Source organism: Nicotiana attenuata, chromosome 1 (genome assembly GCF_001879085.1).
Source record: "Nicotiana attenuata strain UT chromosome 1, NIATTr2, whole genome shotgun sequence".
Classification (NCBI taxonomy): Eukaryota; Viridiplantae; Streptophyta; class Magnoliopsida; order Solanales; family Solanaceae; genus Nicotiana; species Nicotiana attenuata.
The window spans coordinates 57,526,498-57,549,333 of NC_031989.1; the positions used below are offsets into that span (position 1 = coordinate 57,526,498).

The 22,836-nt window shown below is 40.5% G+C and overlaps 2 protein-coding genes across 2 annotated transcripts; one reads left to right on the top strand and one right to left on the bottom strand.

The window, feature by feature from the left end:
* Nucleotides 656-6,534, top strand: LOC109227184 (homocysteine S-methyltransferase 2-like). Its single transcript, XM_019392244.1, has 7 exons — nt 656-936; nt 2,653-2,709; nt 2,840-3,069; nt 3,483-3,612; nt 3,872-4,075; nt 5,160-5,231; nt 5,989-6,534. The coding sequence occupies exons 1-7, from the start codon at nt 751-753 to the stop codon at nt 6,136-6,138; spliced, it is 1,029 nt and encodes a 342-aa protein (XP_019247789.1). The 5' UTR covers nt 656-750; the 3' UTR covers nt 6,139-6,534.
* On the bottom strand, nt 7,120-17,504 carry LOC109236339. Its single transcript, XM_019402514.1, has 4 exons — nt 17,113-17,504; nt 8,953-9,073; nt 8,670-8,844; nt 7,120-7,715 (listed from the first exon to the last, which is right to left on the bottom strand). Exons 1-4 carry the CDS (start codon nt 17,502-17,504, stop codon nt 7,333-7,335), a joined length of 1,071 nt encoding a protein of 356 aa, XP_019258059.1. The 3' UTR covers nt 7,120-7,332.

Below are 22,836 nucleotides of genomic sequence, written 5' to 3' on the forward strand. Positions count from 1 at the left end.
AATCCTCCAATAATTTTAAAACCAACCATAAAGATACTAATTTTTTAATAAAAGGACCATAAAATACATAAGACAGAGCATAACAGAATACAGAGTATGCAATCCTTCAATCCAGCTTTTATCACTTTTGGACAGTCTCCCTCAAGGCAAACATCGTCCACTGATGAATGATTTCACAACATACAAATAAGGAAAGGAAAGGGTTGTCTAATAAATGAATAAGCTTACTTAACCCTAAAATTTTAGGGCAGTGTTTATATATAGGCCCATATAATTTCGAATTTCGGATCGGATAGGATTAAAATCATGCCAATCCGAAAATCCAAAATTTTATAAAACATAATTCGTATCCAATCAGAAAATCCGAAATCCGAAAACCGAAAATTCAAAATAGAGTGGATTGGAGCGGATTTCGGATATCCGATCCAAATGCACAACCCTAATCAGTAGGCGTTCATACAATATTTGATTGAAATTTTGAAAGTACAAAACTGAAGTTGTATTTGTCCATAAACTTTATTTTGAAGAGAATTAGTGAAAGTACAAATTTTGCGTGTGAAAATCATTAATTAACTTAAAATACTTATTATTGTATATTTTAATATTTTAAAATACTTAAAATTTACTCATTATTTACTTCCTTTCATCCCAATTTGTTACTCTCCCGAGTAGTGTACTGTACTCCTTTTCCCCCAACCCAATTGAATTAAGTTCTCTTCGCTCCAGCACGTCACTGCCTTTACAAGAAAGATGGGTACTGTCGACGCCAATGCACAGTCATCCTCCTCCCTCATCAAAGATTTCCTCCACAAATGCGGCGGCGTTGCCGTGATCGACGGCGGCTTCGCGACGGAGCTGGAACGTCATGGCGCCGACCTCAATGATCCTCTTTGGAGCGCTAAATGTCTCCTCACTGATCCTCACCTCGTCCGCGCCGTATGCCTCTCTCAATTTTCTTCAACCATCTCTTTTAACACTGTATTAAACTTAGCTTAATAGATGTTTTTAAATAGTATAATATTTAGCTCACTGACCTTTTCGTATTCTCTTAACAATAATATTTAGTCTTTCACTTGTTATGCTTATTAAATAGAGTTGATATAGAGAAAAGGATTACTATTTCAGATCAGTTCTGTAGGATGTTTTAGCTTTACAGTAACTGGTATGTGGATAAGTTGGACCACCGTTTGGATTAATTATTAGGATTCGATATTAATTATTATTATCTTGCACACTGCTAAACTTTCTGATAATGTATACGGGATTGTCTTTTCTAGGACCTATTCAAAAAAGTTGCTAGAACACATTGTTAATAAAATGACATAACAAGTATCTTGCATTTGTGAAGAACCCTTTGAGATTCTCTCTTTTTTCTTTTTTTTCTACCCCCCCCCCCCTCCCCAAACCCCAACCCCCTTTTGTGGAATAAAGAAAGATTCTTTCAGCCTTTTTAAAACTCATGCTTTTCCCAGGAATCATCAATTTCAGAAAAATTAAGTAGACAGTAATATCATAAAATGTGAGATTTGAGCCAAAACAATGTTTTTGTTATGAAACAAACAACTGTAGTATTTGATTCCTCTCAAAAACTTTCTTGAAAAACCGAGGAGGAGGAGATAGTAGTTATTCTCCTCCATCTTGCTTTAGCACTAAGCCAAAATGCAATAAGTATGAACTGATAGTGAATACAAAAGAGATGAATTGTATATTTTTGTTTCACTTTTGGTGTAAAGAAGCTCTTGTAGAGGATGTGTAGAGTCTATAGTGGATATTATTGGGTCCTTGTAACTACCACAAGTCTGGGTTTTCATTTTGCTCTTTTTTAGGGGTCTTGTAACTATCTTTTATCCTTAGCATAATGTTTATGCTAAGGGGTTTTCTACTTGATTTATAAAACTTGTTACCTTCTCAAAAAAAAAAAAAAAAAAAAAAAAAAAAAAAAAGAAAAGGAGGCTGTAATTACTCTGCTAAATCATTAATTTTATATGATGCTTAAAAAAATTAACTGTATTTTCCTTTGATCTGTCTTTTCGGTCTAGCTATCACCTTCAAGCATTCAGTAGACCTAACAGAAAAGCTTAACACCTCATCCTCTTCTTGTTTTTTCTTTATATACTCTTTCTTTCTCGCTTGCCCCATTTGTTGCGAAAATGCTGTAGAAAAATTACTTATCTCTTCTTTATATAAATTGAAACCTTGCAACAAATGCATGCTGCTGGACAGCTGGAGAAGTTCTTGTTTTCTTTTATGGATTTCACGTTGCCAATTCTTTATGGCGAAATATCTATAGAGGCACTAAATTTAGAGGAAATACTTTGGTCGTTTTGAAGTTTTACCATGTCTACAATCTCCCATTTAATTTTGAATGTGATGACACCCTCATCTTTATGACTAGTTAAAAGCTCTTGGCAAAACGAACTCAAATGAATCTGTAGATCTCAACATCTGGCAACTGGCAATCTTCTCTATGATTCTTTCCCTTTTTGTATCTTATGTGGATTTGTTGTAGGGTTTAGACTATGAATCTCATCAAAAGCTTCGCTGGAAAAGCTTGAGAACCTAGTGTAATATCACCATTCCCAGATATTTGCTGTACATGAAGTTTTTCTCTTTGTACTATTACATGGCTCATTGGTGTACTAAATAGAGCAGGTACACTTGGATTACCTTGAAGCTGGTGCAGATATTATACTCAGTTCATCTTATCAGGTACTGCTTTTGTCATTTGCAACCATTGTTCCTCTCTCTACCTCTTATGCAAAATTGATTGCGCATGGATGCATCTTAAATTCTATCTATATCCTTGTGACTAGTTTCATGTTTTCTCATATTTGGACAGGCAACTATCCAGGGGTTTAAGGCCAAAGGATATTCTCTAGAAGAAAGTGAGTCCTTGCTCAAAAGGAGTGTTGAGATTGCGTGTGAAGCACGAGATGTCTATTATACTAGATGCTGTAAATCTTCGTCTGATCATAGCACAGATGGAAAGGTTCTCAAACAGCGTCCTATCTTAGTTGCAGCATCTGTTGGGAGTTATGGGGCCTATTTAGCTGATGGTTCTGAATACAGGTAGTTTTCAGAAGAATTAGCACTTTATTCCTCTTTCTTTCTCTGGTCTGATGTGATTTCCATGCTAGGACCTAAGGATTTTTTATGGGATGTAAGGATGGTTAGCTACTTGTTCCTTATAGGCATTTTCTGTGAATCTGTTACCTTATTTGCCTTGTGTCTTGTTAAGGCTTGTCATGCTTGTTAACTTTTGATATTTCGTGCATTAAAGTGCATTCTGGGAGTACATGGCCCAAATATTGCAGAACTACTTTTCAGTTTGTTGTCATCTCAAGGTTAAAGAATAAGCACTAACACCCATGAAGTGCTTCTCACAATTCTCTCCTGGTGTCATTAACATTTTCCCTTCTTCTTAAGCACCAACTGGTAGTATCTTTTCATGCATGTGAACTTACTTACTTATCAATTTGCAGTGGGGAATATGGGGATGCAATTGATCTCAAGTTTCTAAAGGATTTTCATCGAAGAAGGGTTCAGCTTCTTGCAGAATCCGGTGCTGATCTAATAGCTTTTGAGACTGTGCCAAATAAACTAGAAGCACAGGTATGGTCGTTGTGGGTTATATATTTAGAGGAAATCTTTTAAAACTACTTATTGCCTTACTACTACTTGAAGTTAGTGGTATCCCTTCTGTTATCATTCTCTATGAATTGCTATGGACAATAATTATCTGCGACACAGCTATTTGTGACGAGAGAATTTTTTTTCTACCACAGTATAATGTGGGAAAGCCTATTCTGGTCTAGTAGCTTGTAATCTTTTGTTAAGATGTTGAGATTGACAGCTATTAGCACCTATGCAGGCTTTTGTCGAGCTTCTTGAGGAAGAAGACATAAAGACTCCTGCCTGGTTATCCTTCAACTCTAAAGATGGTATAAATGTGGTTAGTGGTGATTCTTTATCCGAATGTGCTGCAATTGGTGAATCATGTGAAAAGGTTTTAGCTGTTGGAATCAACTGTACCCCTCCTAGATTTATTCTGGATCTTATTCGATCGATCAATCAGGTAATTTTTTAGTTACAATTCCTGTCTTCTTTCTGTTTTTCTTTTTACCAGAGTTGTTTATCAATTTGGGAGTTTACATGGACACTTTTAATGGCCGCTTATGCTTACTAGAGAAGATGAATATCTGTAATGAATTCATTATTTATTGTTCCAATCTGCTTTATAAAACTCAGACTGCAACAGCTGGTCAACTGAGAACCTCTTCCAGTCTGTTTTACAAGCAGAACCTGTCAGGCAAGTGAAATGATCAAAACAAGTTAAACCTGGTCTAACGAAACCTTATATTTGCCAAAAACTGCGTCTTTAATTCCTTGTTCTATCTCCAAATCAAGAAAGGAGCTCATCAGGTTCATGGCAAATCCCACATTATTGCCTTGTCTCACGACCTATCCAGAGGTTCATTATTTCATTCTTACACTTAGTTTCAAGACTACCAAACTGTTCCGTGCAGACCCATAAGGAAGAGAGGAACCGCAGAGGAGAAATTGTTTTGCTTACACACAGAAACATATGTTTCTGTCATACTGCATGGGAACATATTCAGCAATTTTGGGCCTATAACACCTGCTTATCTTGGACTATAATGCCTCCATTGTCTTGGACTTTAATGCCTCCATTGTCTGGGGTCATGGAGCCATATGTGTGTCCTGTTGAAGGTCTATACTTGGATGCTTCTCATTTTTTACCTATGAATACATGCAGTTATGTTAGGTCTTGCAATGCTAGCAGTTCAAAGTTGAAAGCTAGCTACATTGAACAAGTATCCTAACTTTAATCTGGACTAGGTGAATTAAGGATATGGAGGACAATTATTTCGAGAGAAAATGATTTTTCTTATTTTGTCTCTTGTTTGGATTTTAGGCGGAAAATAACAAGTAAAATTGCGATAACTATTCAAATTCTTCTTTTAAATGTTAGTGGGTCCTTGCTCTTTCCTTTTGTCAAACCAGACAAGCAAATGGAAATTCTCAAGTAAAGCTTAGGTTGCTTATTGTTCTCGGTAACTTTTTCTTATTTACTTAACACTAGCTATTTGTATAAATATATTCTTATAGTCTTCTTATTTTTTACTTGCATTTCTCAGGTAACAACAAAACCAATCCTTATATACCCCAACAGTGGTGAGAGTTACGATGGTGATCGGAAGGAGTGGGTGGTGAGTACTCCTCAGGCTTCCTGCTTTTAAACTGTATCTATTGACTCACCTTGAAAAAGCTTATTGATTCTCATTGATTTGCAAAAACAATTACGTGTTTATCCCTGGTCAGTGGTTTGTAGGAAAGAAACTATGTCATCTCCTTTCTTGCAGAAAACATGGACAGAGACCCATAAACCTTGATGATTTTCTTTCTCTTTAATGTGAATGTTGAGTTATTAGAGGTCAATATCCTTGAAAAACGCCACTTTCATCTTCCCTTTTAGACTCTACACTTATTAATTGATGATATTATGGCCTACAACCTCTATTACTCTCAATATTCAAGCATTAATGTGCTTTAAAAAAAATTCAAGCAGCAATGTGAAACTTTTCCATTTTCTACTATATATAGGTAGCTTAAAGGTGCTGTCTGAAGCGCAAAAGAAGAAGAAAGATGTTTCAAGACAGCAAAGAAATCAAAATCTGAATCTTCAAGAAGTAAAATGAAACTAAAACTGAAAGTTCTGCTCACGAAATAACTAGGGAAGAGCCACTTCGGCTTCATTTCTTTTCCTTAAAAAAAAACAGCTTAGGCCCTTGGGCTTAATACAACCACGAATTTCTAGAGGACTTTTTGCTGTATGCAGTTCATTAAATCCAGAAGAAATATTAATCATAAGCGGTGTAGCCGTATGGTTTTTGGATGTTCTTACTAATATCTATGCTGTAATTACTTCAAATTTATCCTCCTGATATTCTTTCCTCTATGTTGCAGCGTAATACTGGGATAGCAGATGAAGATTTTGTTCCTTATGTTAATAAATGGTGTGATGCAGGAGCATCCCTAGTAGGAGGTTGCTGCAGAACTACTCCGAATACCATTAGAGAAATACACCATGCACTCTCCAGCCGACGTACTGTCTAATCCGAGGAGAACAAAATAGGGGCATCTAACTTAAAAACAAGACAAGATCTTGTGTCTAGTTCGAAAGAATTGTTTCCATCTCTAGTAAAACTGGATGGCCTACATTTCAGAAGAGGTTTCTGCCCTAACTGGAGTCAGGGCAATAAAACGTCCTCCGATTGACCTAGGCTGTTTGTCAGTGGTGTAACATATTTGTGGTACGCGCAGGGTGTTCAAAAGATTTATGAAATTTCAGGTTTTTAGGAACCTGCAAGGATTTGAGCACTTGTAGTCTGTAGTTGCTCAATGAATGTACTGTTCTATCTATTTTACCATAAACAATCTACGAAAACCAAAGTTACCTAATGATTGATGGCCACCATGGTAGCTGAAAGCTACTGTTTGTGTGAAACAAAATGATTCTCCATTTTATGTGATACCATTTGACTAAGCATGAAGATCAAAATCGTAATTTGATTATGTAGTGTGAGAAATATTAAAATAGTTATAAGGAAGTTTGACAGAAAATACCGTATCAAATTTAAAGAATTTGATTTCATAAAATATGTTAAATTTAGAATGGTATTGTTAACTGTCAGTAATAAGGGATGTCCCGGAATTGCAAGTGTCAGAAAAAACCGCCTTGGCGAGAACAGTTGTATTGAAATTAAAAGAGTAATATATAAGTTGAACCAAGGGAGTTGCCATTTGTGAAGAATACCTTAAGCTACACAATGGGGAGAAGTTGTCTTCGTGTGCCTACATCTCACCCTCTTGGGGCGCGGTCCTTCCCCAGCTCCGGCAGCTCCGGCATAAATTCAGGATACTTAGTGCACCGAGCGGCCCCCTAAAAAAAAAACTTAAGCTACACAATTTACTCCCCTTTCGTTTCCCCAACTCCAACAGCCCACGAAACAAAACGCTACACATGAACACTTTTTGCACAAACTAGGACTTGAGAACTAAACAAGAAAAAAAGCAAAGCCACTGGAAGAACTAATATTGAGCATCAGATGGATAATTGACCATCAACTTCGACTAGATATATCTGTTGATACTCATGCAATGACAATATCGAGCAAGACAAATGGAAGTTTCACACATTCATTTTCATGTTGACAACAATATTTCTGGATATAGCACGTGCACGATAGTCATAGCCAACTTTTACAACGCTTTACATGATAAAAATGCTAAAAAGGGACAGCTGATGAATCAGGCATCAAAACCAGAGTAAACACCATTATCCCTAAGCAGCCTCTTTTCCTCTTCAACATAGCTCTTCCCTCTGCTAGCCTGACCAAGATCTCTCTTCCTCTTTTCTTTCTGTGAGAAAGAAAAGTTTTTCCTATCTTTCTGAGTTCGTGCGTGAACCAGTTCCTCTGCTTCCTGAAGTGCAGCCCTCGTCTTCTGGCGCTCCTGATAAGTTTCTTCCTTCTCTTTTTCCCGCGTTTCCTTCCCTTTTGACCACGACCAATTCTGCTCCTGATCTGGCTCCTTGGGTGGTGGAACTTTCAAGACAGACAATCCACCTTTATACCCATGGCGGCTTAGAGCTTCAAAGTCCACACCTTTGCTCTTTCGCTTTGCAGACTCAGCTGAACATAGGCAAAGTTGAATCATTATGCATCAAGCAATTGAATTTGTACTGGGATACAGGACGATATACTACTTTGAAAACTGAGTGAAGCAGGTCCAACAACAAAGGTAGACTCCTAAGTCATTTATACAGTGGTAGATGTAGCCTTCAGCAGTATGCGGGAGCATATCAACTGCCTTCGGCTTGAACTTTAAATACATATTGAAATTACTTTGTTTTTGGATAACCGTGGTGTCCTAGCCAGCTTGTGCGCATATCTAAAATCTCAATCCACTTTATTGACCACTTGGCCACACCCTTGGATGCTATATTGAAATTACTTTTAAAAATATAGTATATTCATACTAACTCTGCACTACTGTCACAAATGATTCGTAGGTACAGCAGTATCCCTTACACACTGACTTAAATTGCCTATACAAGTTATAGAACCAGAACTCTGTTTAGGCTAGAATTCAAAGTGCTCTATTTAAGATCCTAGGTAATATTTCAGACAATGCAAATTCGCGGATATCAAACAAACTGGGATCTTTGGTACTTTATTCCACACATATTGTTGTTCTACAAAACCAGAATAAACTATACTAGAAAAATAAACAATACATTTATGCAGTTACCTGCAATTTGTTTTTAAATAGCATATTTTTACTGAGAAGAAGGGGAGCCTTGGCGTAGCTGGTAAAGTTGCTGTCATGTGACGTTCAAGCCGTGGAAACAGCCTCTTGCAGAAATGCAGGGTAGGGTAAGGCTGCGTACGATAGACCCTTGTGGTCCAGCCCTTCCCGGACCCGTGTAGGGCGGGAGCTTAGTGCACCAGGCTGCCCCTTTATACTTTTACTGAGAAGTAAACCTTTTTTTGTTGGGTAGCAGAAAAATCCTTGAGTTAATAACAATTATGTTTTAAAGATTAAACTTCTCAAGCAAATGGGGTAAAAAGAAGGAAAAAAGTTACCTTGAGAAGATTTATCTTTGGAGGATTTTGAAGAAGTAGTAGTACTAAGTTTAGGGTCGATTTTGGTGGACCCCAGATTGTCCTCAGTGTCAGTATCAAGCGTTGAGGATTCATCTGAAGATGTATCGTCTTCTTCATCACTCCATGGCATTGTCCTCTTCATCCTCTCAACAATCTGCACATTCCCACAAAAGGAATCTTGATTAATTAACGGGTATTGAAAAATACAAATAAAACAAGCTTTAATGTTAATTGAAGCTCAAAGGGTATAATCAAAGATTACCTTGTAGAACTCGAGAGTGAAGCAGAGGAGAATCCTGCAATTGAATAGCTTAGGGCTTAGTTCGTTCCAACGATCGATAAATACGACGTGGTTGTTGAAGAAAAAACAGAAAAAGGAGAAGCTGGTGTTATTTTATATACAGACCCACAAGGTTTCGCTGAATTACAGATAATGCACTGTCCAAGAATTTTCTCTTCAGATAGGCCCCTAACTTTGAAAGGTATTCAAAGAAAGCCGCAAAATTGCGCCACTTAGGACCTTTAGTTTTTTTTGTTTTTTTTTAATTAATTTTAAAAATTTGTTTTATATTTTAAGAACCTATAATAATATGTAATACACTCTAGAATAAAATATCAAAGAATTAAATAGGCAATATACATATTACAATGTGTATACGGTTAAACCCGGAACTACCCGATTCTACTATTGATCGAGATCAGGGAGTTGCATCGAAGGTCGGCCCCGCAATGCATCGACTGAAGCACGAGGACAGGGTATCGAGTTTGAGAATTGAGGTGCCTGTCGAGATCGAGGCTAGTAGCGATCGAGACCAAATAGGGCAGACTTCGAGCAAAGCGCAATAACAGAAAAGCGAGATATCTGTGACTGGCCGAAGATAATGGCGAAAATCTCAAAACAGATCAAATCAAGGGCGGTTGTTAGGCTAATCATGGAATTTATTTCCGTAATTAGAATTGTACTATAGATAGGATTCTTCTACTATATAAAGAGGGTTCCAATCATTTTGTAAGCATCTTACATTCACGCATATTAAAGAAATACAATACTCTCTGTATAGCTTATATTCTTGTTCATCAGTTTGCTCATTTCATAACTATTCGAGTACCGACCAGTTTGAGGGCATTTAAACTCGAGGGCTGAATTAGGTTTCAACACCGGTTTGTTTTATCTCGTTATTAATTTCTCCTACTAATCTTTACGTTTATCAATTGGTATTAGGTGAAATCACGTGTCCTAAAACCACATTATAAGTTTAATTATTGTCCTATTTTTAGGGTAAACAGTTTGGCGCCCACCGTAGGGCTAAGGATAATAGTGATTTCCTGGTATTAATCCTCATAACACACACTGCTTTTCGCTTGTTCTCGTAAGTGTCTTTGATTTCAGAAATTAACATGTCAAACTCTCAAGTAGCACCCACTCACATGGACAACGACCTTGGTCTTTATGGCAAGAACTAAAACGTTGCCGCCCCGGGAAACAGAGCTCCTCCAGTCAACCCCGACGGACCGCTGACCGTAGACCCAGTCGATGTTAGCTCCCCTAATGCCATCAATGGGAATTTGGGCGTCGACCCTGAGAATAGGATCCGCAGGGAAGCTCGAGCAGCCGATCAAAATGCACAGAGCGGTGAAGAAGGCGGAATTAGCCTTCGAATGATTTTCGAGATGTTGTAGACTCAACAAGCTGAGATAGCACAACTCCAAAATCAGAATCGAGCACCAAGCAGAATTGAGATCGAAACATCACAAGAAGTTATTCATAGAGTCGAACATGTACCAGAGAGACCGAACACTAATAAATCGGGACTGACCCCACCATTATGAAAATGCTCGAGGAGCTCACTAAACGGATTGAATCAGGTGAAAAGAAAATCGAGGCTAATGACATAAAGGTAGAAAATACAAGTCCCGGGTTGACCAAATACCGGGGGCACCGCTGATTCTAAAGGGTTTGGATTCGAAGAAGTTCGTGCAGAAGCCTTACACTCCGAGTGCGGCTCCGAAGCCCATCTCGAAGAAATTCCGTATGCTAGAAATTCCCAAATACAATGGGACCACCGACCCTAATGAGCATGTCACTTCTTACATATGCGCAATAAAGGGGAATGAATTAGAGGATGATGAGATTGAATCCGTTCTATTGAAAAATTTTGGAGAAACTTTATCGAAATGGGCGATGATATGGTACCACAATTTGCCGCCCAATTCTATTGATTTCTTCGCCATGCTTGTTGATTCGTTCGTACATGCACACGGCGGAGCAATAAAGGTTATGACTGGGAAGTCGAACCTCTTCAAAGGAGACAAGAGGACAATGAAATGTTAAGGGAATTCGTATCTCGGTTCCAGATAAAATGTATGGACCTACCCCCGGTCACCGATGATTGGGTTGTTCAAGCCTTCACTCAAGGTTCGAACGAGCGAAGTTCGATAGCGTCACGACAACTAAAGCAAAATTTAATTGAATATCCAAATGTGTCCCTGGCCGATGTACATAATCGATATCAATCGAAGATCAGGGTCGAGGATGATCAATTGGGAACCCCTTATAGTTCCGTTTACTCAAATAGGCCGTCAGCAGAATTCAAAGGGACATCGACAGAGAACCCCGATCGAACAGACACCGTTACTAAACATATAGCGCAGATCGTAAAAACAGCGGCCCAGGACGTAATCCCGTTCGAAATGATCGATGAAATGATCGAGGACAGAGCTCCTGAGGGCTCATAAGTAAAAGTGGCTTCGATAAACATGTCGATCCACAGAAGCACCACGACTATCAGAATACAACTTCAACATCGATGCATCAGGTATTATGTCAGCCATCGGACGGATCAAGGATACTAGATGGCCCAGACCCTTACAGATCGATCCAGCTCAAAGGAACCCTAATCAAATTTGCAAATACCATGGCACCCATGGACACAAAATCGAAGACTGCGGACAACTGAGGGAGGAGGTAGCTCGTTTATGCAATGAGGGTCATCTTCGAGAATTCTTATGTGATCGAGCCAAGAATCACTTCAAAAATAGGGATTCGAACAAGCAAAACAAGCAGGAAGAGCCACAACATGTGATTCATATGATGTTGGAGGGGTTGATATTCCTCAATGACCGGTATTCAAACGCACCAAAGTGACAATCACAAGGGAAAAGCGGACCCGGGACTACTTACCGGAAGAAACCTTGTCTTTCAACGACGAGGATGCAGAAGGGATCGAACAGCCTCACAATGACGCACTGGTAATATCTATCCTTATGAATAAAATTCAATTTAAACGCGAGTTGATTGATCCAGGTAGCTCGGCAAACATTATCCGATTGAGGGTTGTAGAACAACTCAGTCTCCAAAATCAAATGGTGTCTGCAGCTCGAGTACTCAACAACTTCAACAAGGCAAGTGAAACTACCAAAGGGGAAATCATTTTGCCAGTAAATGTGGTCGGGACTATTCAGGAAACAAAGTTCCATGTGATCGAAGGTGACATGAGGTATAATGCACTGCTCGGAAGGCCTTGGATTCATAACATGAGAGTAGTGCCCTCGACACTTCATCAAGTCTTGAAATTCCCAACATCAGAAGGAATCAAAACGGTGTACGGTGAACAACCCGCCGCTAAAGAAATGATTGCAATCGATGAGGTAGTACCGGTATCGGCACTTTCATCAACAAAGGGATCGGAGTCGAAGGGAAACAAGAAGTCAAATAGCAATCACAGTCACCGGCCTCGGCTCGATCAGGGGAGCAGGAAATTTTTGAAGATGACGATTATATGATACCTCGAACCTTCATAATCCCCAATGATTCTGATGAAACGAAGTCAACGGTCTTGAAACAGATCGTATCGATTGAGCAGCTGCCTGATAGAAAGGTATGCCTGAGCACGGGGTTAACTCCCGAGCTCTAAAAAAACTCGTTCATTTCCTTTTAAATAACATGGATTGTTTTGGTCGGTCCCACCTAGATATGACAGGGATCCCACCGGAGATCACTACACATCGGCTGAGTTTGGACCTAAGTTCCGCCCGGTAAAGTAAAAGAGAAGGCCCCAGACCGAGGTAAAACATGCATTCATTAAGGACGAGGTAACAAAATTCTAAATATAGGATCCATTCGGGAGTTGAAATATCCTAAATGGTTAGCACACGTAGTTGTAGTCCTTAAAAAGGGAAACAAACTTAGAATGTGCGTAGACTATAAGGATTTAAACAAGGCATGCCCTAAAGATTCATTTCCTTTGTCGAATATCGATCGCATGATCGATGCCACGGTCGGCCACGAGATCCTTAGTTTTCTCGATGCCTACTCCGGGTACACTCAAATACAAATGGACCCAGAGGATCAGGAAAAGACTTCGTTCATCACTAAGTACGGCACCTATTGCTATAATGTAATGATGTTTGGACTAAAAAATGCTGGTGCTACTTACCAACACTTAGTAAATCGAATGTTCGAAGAATAAATAGGTAAATCAATAGAGATTTATATTGATGATATGCTAGTTAAGTCCCTCCGAGCAGAGGACCATTTGAAACATTTACAAGAAACCTTCGACATACTGAGAAAGTATAACATGTAGCTTAACTTGGAGAAATGTGCATTCGGGGTCGGTTCGGGCAAGTTCCTCGGCTTTATGGTATCAAATCGGGGAATCGAAATCAAACCCGACAAAATCAAGGCAATCGAAGACATCACACTTGTTGATAATGTCAAGGCTGTACAAAGGTTAACACGACGCATAACCGCCCTGGGTCGATTTATTTCGAGGTCCTCGGAGAGGAGCCACCGGTTCTTCTCGCTGTTTAAGAAAAAGAGAAATCTCGCGTGGACCCCGAAATGTCAACAGGCCTTGGCGGAACTCAAACGATACCTGTCGAGCCCACCATTGCTTCACACCCCGAAGGCGGACGAGCAACTTTACTTATACTTAGCGGTCTCGGAGATAGCGGTTAGTGGGGTCTTAGTTCGAGAAGAACAAGGTATGCAATTTCCTATTTATTATGTTAGTAGGACCTTAGGTGAAGCCGAGACCCGGCACCCACACTTAGAAAAATTAGCGCTTGCTTTAATAAGCGCCTCTAGGAAATTAAAACCATATTTTCAATGTCGCCCAATTTGTGTTGTAACCACCTACCCCCTTCGCAACATTTTAGACAAGCTAAACTCTCCGATCGACTAGCTAATTGGGCCGTCGAGATCAGCGGGTACGATATCGAGTATCAACCACAAATGTCCATCAAGTCTCAAATCTTGGCAGACTTCGTGACCGACTTCACGCCATCCCTCGTACCTGAGGTCGAAAAGGAACTATTATTAAAATCAGTTACATCATCGGGGGTGTGGACCATCTTCACAGACGGCGCTTTGAACGTGAAGGGGTCCGGGCTAGGAATCATTTTGAAGCCATCCACCGGTAGTACAATTAGACAGTCTATCAAAACTTTGAAATTAACTAACAATGAGGCCGAGATGAGGCCATGATTGCAGGTATCGAGCTGGCTAAGAGCTTTGGAGTGGAGGTCATCGAGGCCAAGTATGACTCCCAACTTGTGGTAAATCAGGTCAACAGAACTTTCGAGGTTTGAGAAGATCGAATGCAGAGGTACTTGGACAAACTACAAGTGTCTCTACATCGATTTAAAGAATGGACCCTAACACGCACCTCAAGAACAAGATAGAAAGGTTGATGCCCTTGCAAATTTGGGGTCATCGATCGAAGATGACGAACTTAGCTCGGGGACTGTCGTACAACTTTCGAGGTCAGTAATCAAAGAGGGACACATCGAGATAAACTCCACAAGTCTAACCTGGGATTGGAGGAATAAGTACATCAAATACCTAAAGAACGGAAAGCTTCCATCGGATCCTAAAGAATCAAGGACTCTACGCACGAAGGCCGCACGGTTCACATTGTTCGTGGATGGAAACGTTCGATGGACCGTTAGCAAAATGTATGGGACCAGGAGACACCGACTACGTCCTACGGGAAATTCACGTAGGCACTTGCGGAAATCATTCAAGTGCCGAGTCATTGGTTCATAGAAGTCATCAGAGCAGGATACTATTGGGACGATATGGAAAAGGACACTAAAGAATTTGTTCGGAAGTGCGACAAATGTCAAAGGTATGCGCTGATGCTCCACCAGCCCAGGGAGCAACTCCACTCAGTCCTATTCCCATGGCCGTTCATGAAACGGGGGACATATATCGTCGACCCTCTGCTATCGGCCCCAGGTAAAGTTAAATTCATTTTGTTTATTACTAACTATTTCTCTAAGTGGGTTAAAGCACAGGCCTTCGAGAAAGTCAGAGAAAAAGAAGTCATATACTTCATCTGGAATCATATTATATGCCGATTCGGAATGCCTACCGAGATCGTGTGCGACAATGGAAAGCAATTCGTCGGCAGCAAAGTAACAAAGTTTTTCGAAGATCACAAAATAAAAAGGATCCTGTCAACGCCGTATCATCATAGTGGGAACGGACATGCCGAATCGACAAACAAGACCGCCATCCATAATCTGAAGAAAAGATTGAACGAAGCTAAAGGAAAATGGAGATAAATATTGCCCGAGGTCCTTCGAGTGTATTGAACAACGTCGAAATCTAGTACGGGGGCAACACTGTTCTCTTTAGCCTACGGTGTCGAAGCTCTGATCCCGGTCGAAGTTGGGGAACCTAGATTCAGGTTTCAGTATGCAACGGAAGAGTAAACCACGAGGCTATGAATACGACCCTCGAATTGCTAGATGAAAGAAGCCGCCCTCGTTCGAATGGCCGCACATAAACAATGGATTGAAAGGTATTATAATTGAAGAGCCAATCTTCGACACTTCAAAATCGGGGACTTGGTTCTAAGAAAGGTCACCCTCAATACTTGAGACCCAAACGAAGGAAAACTTTGCCAGAACTCTGAGGGACTGTACCAGGTCCTCCAAATCGTCGGAAAAGGGGTCCTACAAACTTGGCACAATGGACGGCGAGCAATTACCAAACAATTGGAACGTATCACTCCTCAAACGATATTACTGTTAGGGTATGACATTCTCCATTTTCGTTTATATTGCAGGTGTTCAATCGAAGACATCGAAGGATTCTTCATCACAAAGTCCTTAGGTCTGAAAGCACGCGTTTCACTCTTTTTCCCTTAGTCCGGTTTTTGTCCCAAATTGATTTTCCACTGAGGTTTTAAATGAGGCAACCATTTTTCGTGCTAACTTAGAGCAATTCAACAGTATCCGAGGCTTTTCAATCAACCTCGAATACTGGGGGGGGCATCATCCTCGGATATCGACTTTGTTACAAGGAATACTTCATGTCGACAAGGTCTCGGTAGGTTAAATTTTTGTAAGGGCCAAACTGTCGAACGAACCACCCATGTAGATTACTTGAGCCCTAAAGGCAAACATGTACGCATGTATAATCTATTGAGAAAAGTATTTTTCCTTGCCGAATATTTCATGCCTTAGAGAAAATTTTTACTTTACAATTTCACACTTTTGGTCTATTGTGAAAACAGGCTTAAGGGCCGATCACAACTGAAGTTCAAACAACTCGGGGACTGCGGTCCGAAAATCGGTATAATCAAATTATAAAAGTTTCGAGATCATAAGACCTTAAAAAGGCAGCCCTCATTTTTATAGGCCACGGCCACCCCACTAGGGGAGTGACATTTCGAACAAGTTCGAAGCATAATTGAGAAACAAGTCCAAGTGGCAAATCTCAAGCTAAAGGCTACGGGCAAACTAACACGGTTCGGAGACGTCCGAATTCCGTATTAAAAATAGGCCTTCTAATATCTTTACAAAACTGGTTTAAAAAGGCTACCCTAGGCAAAATTATAAAGGGTTTCAATAACATCAACCCTCGAAAACCCTAAAGGGGTAGCGGATTGTTCGAACTCTCTGAGCAACCTTATTTCATGCTAAGGTATAAAAAATTTCTATATGATTCGTTTTAGCCGAAAAGGGAAAAGAGCCATTCTTTTGAGGCCATATCGGCCTAATTCAAGAGCTTGAGGGCCGTTTTATTTTTTGAGTTCGAGAAGTAATCCTCACTCAACTAAAACCTAAAGGTCATCCTACTTCAAGTTCAAGTAGTTATTCACTTAATTGTAAAGACTACTCTAGACATGCCTCGATCAAACTACCTAAGCTTCGAACTTGCGAGCAAAATCTTCTTAAAGCATGAATGAAGCACAAGGCAGAAATTGAAATGAAAACAAGTAAGAGAGAAAAGAGGTCTTTTATATATAAAGATATTTACAAGGACCGATCAGGATCCTACACAAAAAAAAACCTAAGGTTACTAATTATTTTTGGGGGCGTCTCCCTCTCCATCGGGGTCCTCCCCACTCTCGGAATTGCTCTTGCTTCCGGCATCATCGTCATCATCATCGACGGAGGAGGCCAATGCCTTGGCATCGTCTTCAAGCTTTTTAGCTTCCTTATATCGTTAGTAAGATCGACATCTCGAGAATGAATCTCCTCGAGAGTTTCCCTCCGAGATTGGAACTTCGCGAGTTTGGAAATCCAAAAAGCTCGATTTTGAGCGGCCTCGGCAGATTCTCTTGCTTGGGCTTGAGCAGCTTCAACATCAGATCGGTAGAAGACCACGATCGCCTCCTCGTCAGTCTTCAGTTTTTTTGCCTCAAATTTAACCTTTGCAAGTTCGACAGCCAACCGAGCCTCGAGCTCTTCTATTTTCTTGGCTTGAGCTGAGCTTTCCTCCTTCAGGCCTTGAAGTTGACTTTCGGCCGATGACAGTTGGGCTTGAGTAGCATCTTGCTCCGAGGCAAGGCGTTCCATGTTTTGTTTCTACCCCAAGGTCTCCGCCCTCATCATGTTAACTTCCTCACTGAGCTGGTCGATCTTTTCAGCCTTCTGTTGAACCTGTAAGATCCAAGTATTAGTCATCGTCCCCGAACTTAAGCATTGAGCTTCTAAGATTTTCATTACCTACTCAATCAGGTCGGTCTGCTCTTTATGAGCCAAGGCCAATTCGGCTCGGAGGTCCTTGATCTCCTCTTCTTTTTGCCTGCTGAGAAGTTTTAGGGCATTTCTCTCATCCGTGAGCCTTTAAAGATCGGCCTCGCATTGGCTCAGCTCTGCTCGGGATTTAGAAAACGCATCCCGATGGAGTGTCAAGGACTATGCAGAAAGAAGAAATAAGTACAAGTGTGATATCGATGAGGGGAGTTGAGACTTACCCGACTCAGGATTCGTTGAGCCTCATCAAAGAGACTCGATGCCTCACTCAGGTCGGTAGCATCTTCAACTCCTGTAAAGCAACCACGAAAAAGGTCCTCCCCTCCGTGGGCTCCTTCCACATCGGGAGTCCTCATAGCTTGGGCATCCTGAATTGCCTCCTCGAAAAATGCAAGGATAGTCGCCGAGTCTCCGATTACTATTGCCCCAAGTGAATCACTTGGGGTGTTCTCTTCATTTTGAAGGGCCTCGGAGCTAGCCCCTTCAGGCATACCCACCAATTACTCATTTCGGCAGGAGGCATCTTCAGTCTCCAACAACTCGAGGACTTTGCTCGGGCCTTCTTCCGAGACCTCCTCGGTTCGAGGCTGAATCTCTTTGACCCTCACCAACTCAGCGGCCTTTGGGGCCTCGGTGTTTTTCTTCATTCGAGCTACCAGTTCGGAGCCATCATCTTCATCTTCTTCTTCTTCCTCTGTTAGTCGGTGAGCTACCTTAGCAGGTAGAGGGACAACGTCTGTCTTCGGCTACGAGCCTTACTTTTCTTGGGCTTTGGATCCTCGGAGGTCGAGACCTTTTTTCTCTTTTTATCCTTCGCCGGTTTCGGAACCTCCTCCTCCCCGGACGGGGGACTCATGACAGCATCTTGTCCAAGGCCTGTATGAAAGGAAATCAAGCGAGTATGAAAAGAAACATTTTAGCGAAAATCATCAAATACGCGAAAAAGGGGCTTACCATGATTTTTGGCCTCCCATCGGCCCCTTGCCAAATCACGCCATGAGCGCTCAGCGTACGAAGAGGTCGAAGCCAAGTCCCGAACCCAACTCTCGAAGTTAGGAAATGCATTGGGCATCCAAGAGACCGCTACATCATAGAAAGGGATGTCGATGAGAAGAAGAAAAGGAAACAAAACAATAAATAGAAACTATATGCGGGATTGTACTTATGCTTCATAATCCATTTCTCGGGAAATGGCCTCTTCTCAGCCGGGATTAGGTTGGAAGTCTTCACTCGAACTAATCGGCCCATCCATTCTCGGTCCTTGTCCTCATCTATGCTCGAGAATAACACCTTGGCAGCCCGACGCTCCGCCTCGATAGAGATGGGGAATGTACAACCTGATGAGATGGTCGGGGGTGAAAGAAAACCCCTCGACTTTGCTCGCAAAGATCGGAGAAAAATAACAATCCGCCAAAAAGAGGGATGGATTTGACCTAGGGTTATTTGATATTGGCGGCAAAAATCGACGATGACGGGATCGAGAGGGTCCACCGTGAAAGGGTAAGTGTAAACACTTAGAAACCCTTCCACATGAGTAGTGATGTCTTCTTCTGGGGCCGGAGTCACCACCACTTTGTCTTCCCAATGCCAGTCTTCCTTTACCTGTTTAAGGTCGCTCTCAGTTATCGAGCATATATATCTCAACATTGGCTCGCATCGACCAGGGACTGATGAAGTTTTCTCGACCTTGAAGTCGGAAGTAAGGACACACCCCCGGGAACGCACTTCTCAAGGCGCGGTGCCACCGGTGTTTTATCGCCGACCGGCCGCGATGAAGAAGTTTTTTACTTTTGAGGAACGGTTTTTGACGTTTTTGCCATGTTTGTGTGAGTTTGAAGAGAGAGGGAGATGATAGGACTTGGTGTTTGAGAGGGGATTAACAACAAACCCTGGAAATTCTGAAGAAAGGAGAGACTTAAGAGGTGTAAAAGCTTAAGAGATTAGAAGAAAGTGAAAGTAAAGACTGAATCAATGAGAGAGGGGACCTATTTAAGGGATTCACGACGACGGTTGAAAGGAACTGGTGGCCGACCACCAACTGACGCTCATTAATGACTTGGGAACTGTACCGACGTGACATTTCAGTCACTTACGCCGCTTACGTCACGAGGATGACGCCATGACGGGTCGAAGTACAAAATCGAAGGCTCAATTCGTTTCTTCTCATTACACTCCAAGAAACGAGGGGACTATCTGTATACGATTAAAACCGGGCCTACCCGATTCTACTATTCGATCGAGATCAGGGAGTTGCATCGAAGGTCGGCCCCGCAGTGGATCAGACCGAAGCACGAGGCAGGGTACCGAGTTCGAGAATCAAGGTGCCTGTCGAGATCGAGGCTAGTAGCGATCGAGAAAAAATAGGGCAGACTTCGAGCAAAGCGCAATAACAGAAAAGCGAGATATCCGTGACTGGCCGAAGATCATGGCAGAAATTTCGGAACAGATCAAATCAAGGCAGTTGTTAGGCTAATCATGGGATTTACTTCCGTAATTAGAATTGTACTATAGATAGGATTCCTCTACTATATAAAGAGGGTTCCAATCATTTTGTAAGCATCTTACACTCACGCATATCAAAGCAATACAATACTCTCTGTCTAGCTTATATTCTTGTTCATCAGTTTGCCCATTTCATAACTATTCGAGTACCGACCAGTTCGAGGGCACTTAAGCTCGAGGGCTGAATTAGGTTTCAACACTGGTTTGTTTTATCTCGTTATTAATTTCTGCTACTAATCTTTACGTTTATCAATTGGTATTAGGTGAAATCACGTGTCCTTAAAACCACATTATAAGTTTAATTGTTATACAATTTTTAGGATAAACAAATAGTAAAAAATTTATGAAGTTTTCCACTATGATTTGGTTGCGGTTTTGAATGAGTAGTTGGTTATTTTTTAAAATGAACGTGATACAATTTGCTTGCGAAAAATAATTTCTTTTGGTTGAATGTATGTCATCTGTACGCTTGCTTAAAATTCTATGACAATGATGGTACATTGATTTAGTTCTTCTCTGTAATTGATGTTAGCTCATTTACTTCTAATTCTCTTCTTATCGTCATATTAACAAAAAATAACCTTAATAATAATAGAATCAAATAGTAATTTCCAAGTCGTTCTAGCATTTGGAAATGAAAAAAGGATAGAGAACTTTCGTTAATAGCAATTGATTCATTTAACGAAAAAAGGCTAAAACTACCGTTAACTTATTCGTTTTGGTTTAAAACTACCCAATTGGACCCATTCATGCCCTTATATCTGACGGCCATATTTTGATTAAGAAAAAGTTTTATTACTTATGATATGTCACTTTCCTATTGGCTAAAATTAAATCCTCACCCCACATTCACTTATTAGCTCATCCCATGACTCAAAACATCCATACCCGACCCATAACTCGCGTTTTAAAATGCCCTAACTTCACCTCTCAACCTCTCATCTTCCATCCTGCCATCCCACTCCACATTTTCTTGGCCAAATGCATAGACAACCCCTTAAACTTGTCCTTATTTTCTACCTAGACACTTTATCTAAGCATATGACCTATTGGGCACTTGAAGTTAATTGAAAGTGTACCAATTAAACTCAAATTGCTGACATGGTAATGTGCGTGTTTCACACCTCTTTTAAGGGCTTGAATAACTACATAAGCTACTGACATGGGACACACGTCAGCATGAGAAACAAACCAAAAGGTTTAAGTAATATTTTATTAAAATTATTTTCTTTCTTTCTCCTCCTTGCCGCAGCATCAAGCCCATCATGCCCACTATAGCCACTGCCTCCGGCGTCCATCACCATACCCACTGCAAATCTGCAATTATGTCCACCTTTTACATTTTGTTCATAATTTACATTCCCTTTACTAACTTGCAGGTTAATTAATTCCAGGTATGAGCTTTGTTTTACCGGAGAAAAAATGATGACTACTTCAGCATCACATAAGCCTGAAACAAATAGTGATAAACCTCAAGCTCACAACTCACATGTGGCTTTCACTTTCACCATCACTTCGAAAATACACATCCCCATTCCTCCGAATAGAACCGTAACGATTACCACCACCACCACGGTTGTTAGGCCAACTACCACCATCGTTGTTATGGTCGCCGTCGCAGGGTGCTCCCCTGTTAACAATTATTTTAACTTGAAATTCTGGATCAGTTCCATTTTTAAGATTTTAGAAAGTCCACGATTTCTTGATCCATGTTTAATTTTTTGAGAGATGCACTAAAATAGTGAAAATCGAAAATGTGGGGGTGGAAAACGGTGATTTTCAGATATAGGAGAAGTTGGCTCATGGAAGAGAAATGGAGTAGGGTTCCAAAATTTGGAGGTTCAGTTGTGGAGGAATATTCAGATTGTGACGTTAATAAAAGAAGCGGAGAAGAGTCCGATAGGAAGCTTCAAACTCTATTTGGGGAAGAAACAAAAATGGGGGTTGAGATTTTAAAATAGTTTGGTTTTTATCTTCAGTTTTTTCCAATTGATTATTTGTAATTAAAATGGCCACGTTTTCGCTTCTCGTTGACTTATGTGCCACGTCACTGCGAGTGAGATACACCCATTTTATGTTCTTGTATCTTGTGTCTAATTGGTGCACTTTCAATTAACTTTAAATGCCCAATAGATTATGTGCTTAGATAAAGTGTTCAGATGGAAAATAAGGACAAGTTTAAGGGGTTGTTTATGCATTTGGTCCATTTTCTTTAATCATCCTCCTTCGTGGCCAAAGTACAATAACTCATCATTGCTAATAGAGGACTACCATCGGCTTTAACTTTCAAATCTTCGCCCTTCAATACACACGGATCTCCCTCGCTCACTCAAATTTTTCGGCCTTAATTTAATTTTTAAATAATATCTTTTTATAAAATCAATTTTCTGAGTGAAATCTGGTATTCTTTGAAATTAATTAATGGTTCATTTTAAGATTTTATAGTTCAATAAGTTATTTTTTTCCAAAGTTATATGTGTTGTGCCACCATGTAGCTTTTAGAGCATGTTTAGAAAGCTACCATGCAACTGGATTTGGGTGTAATTAGGTGTAATTACACAGATTGACTTGTTTGTTTGGCCAAGTAATTACTCAATTAGTGTGGAATTAGGTGTAATTGGGAGGGAGTATTACACTCTCCAATTCTAAG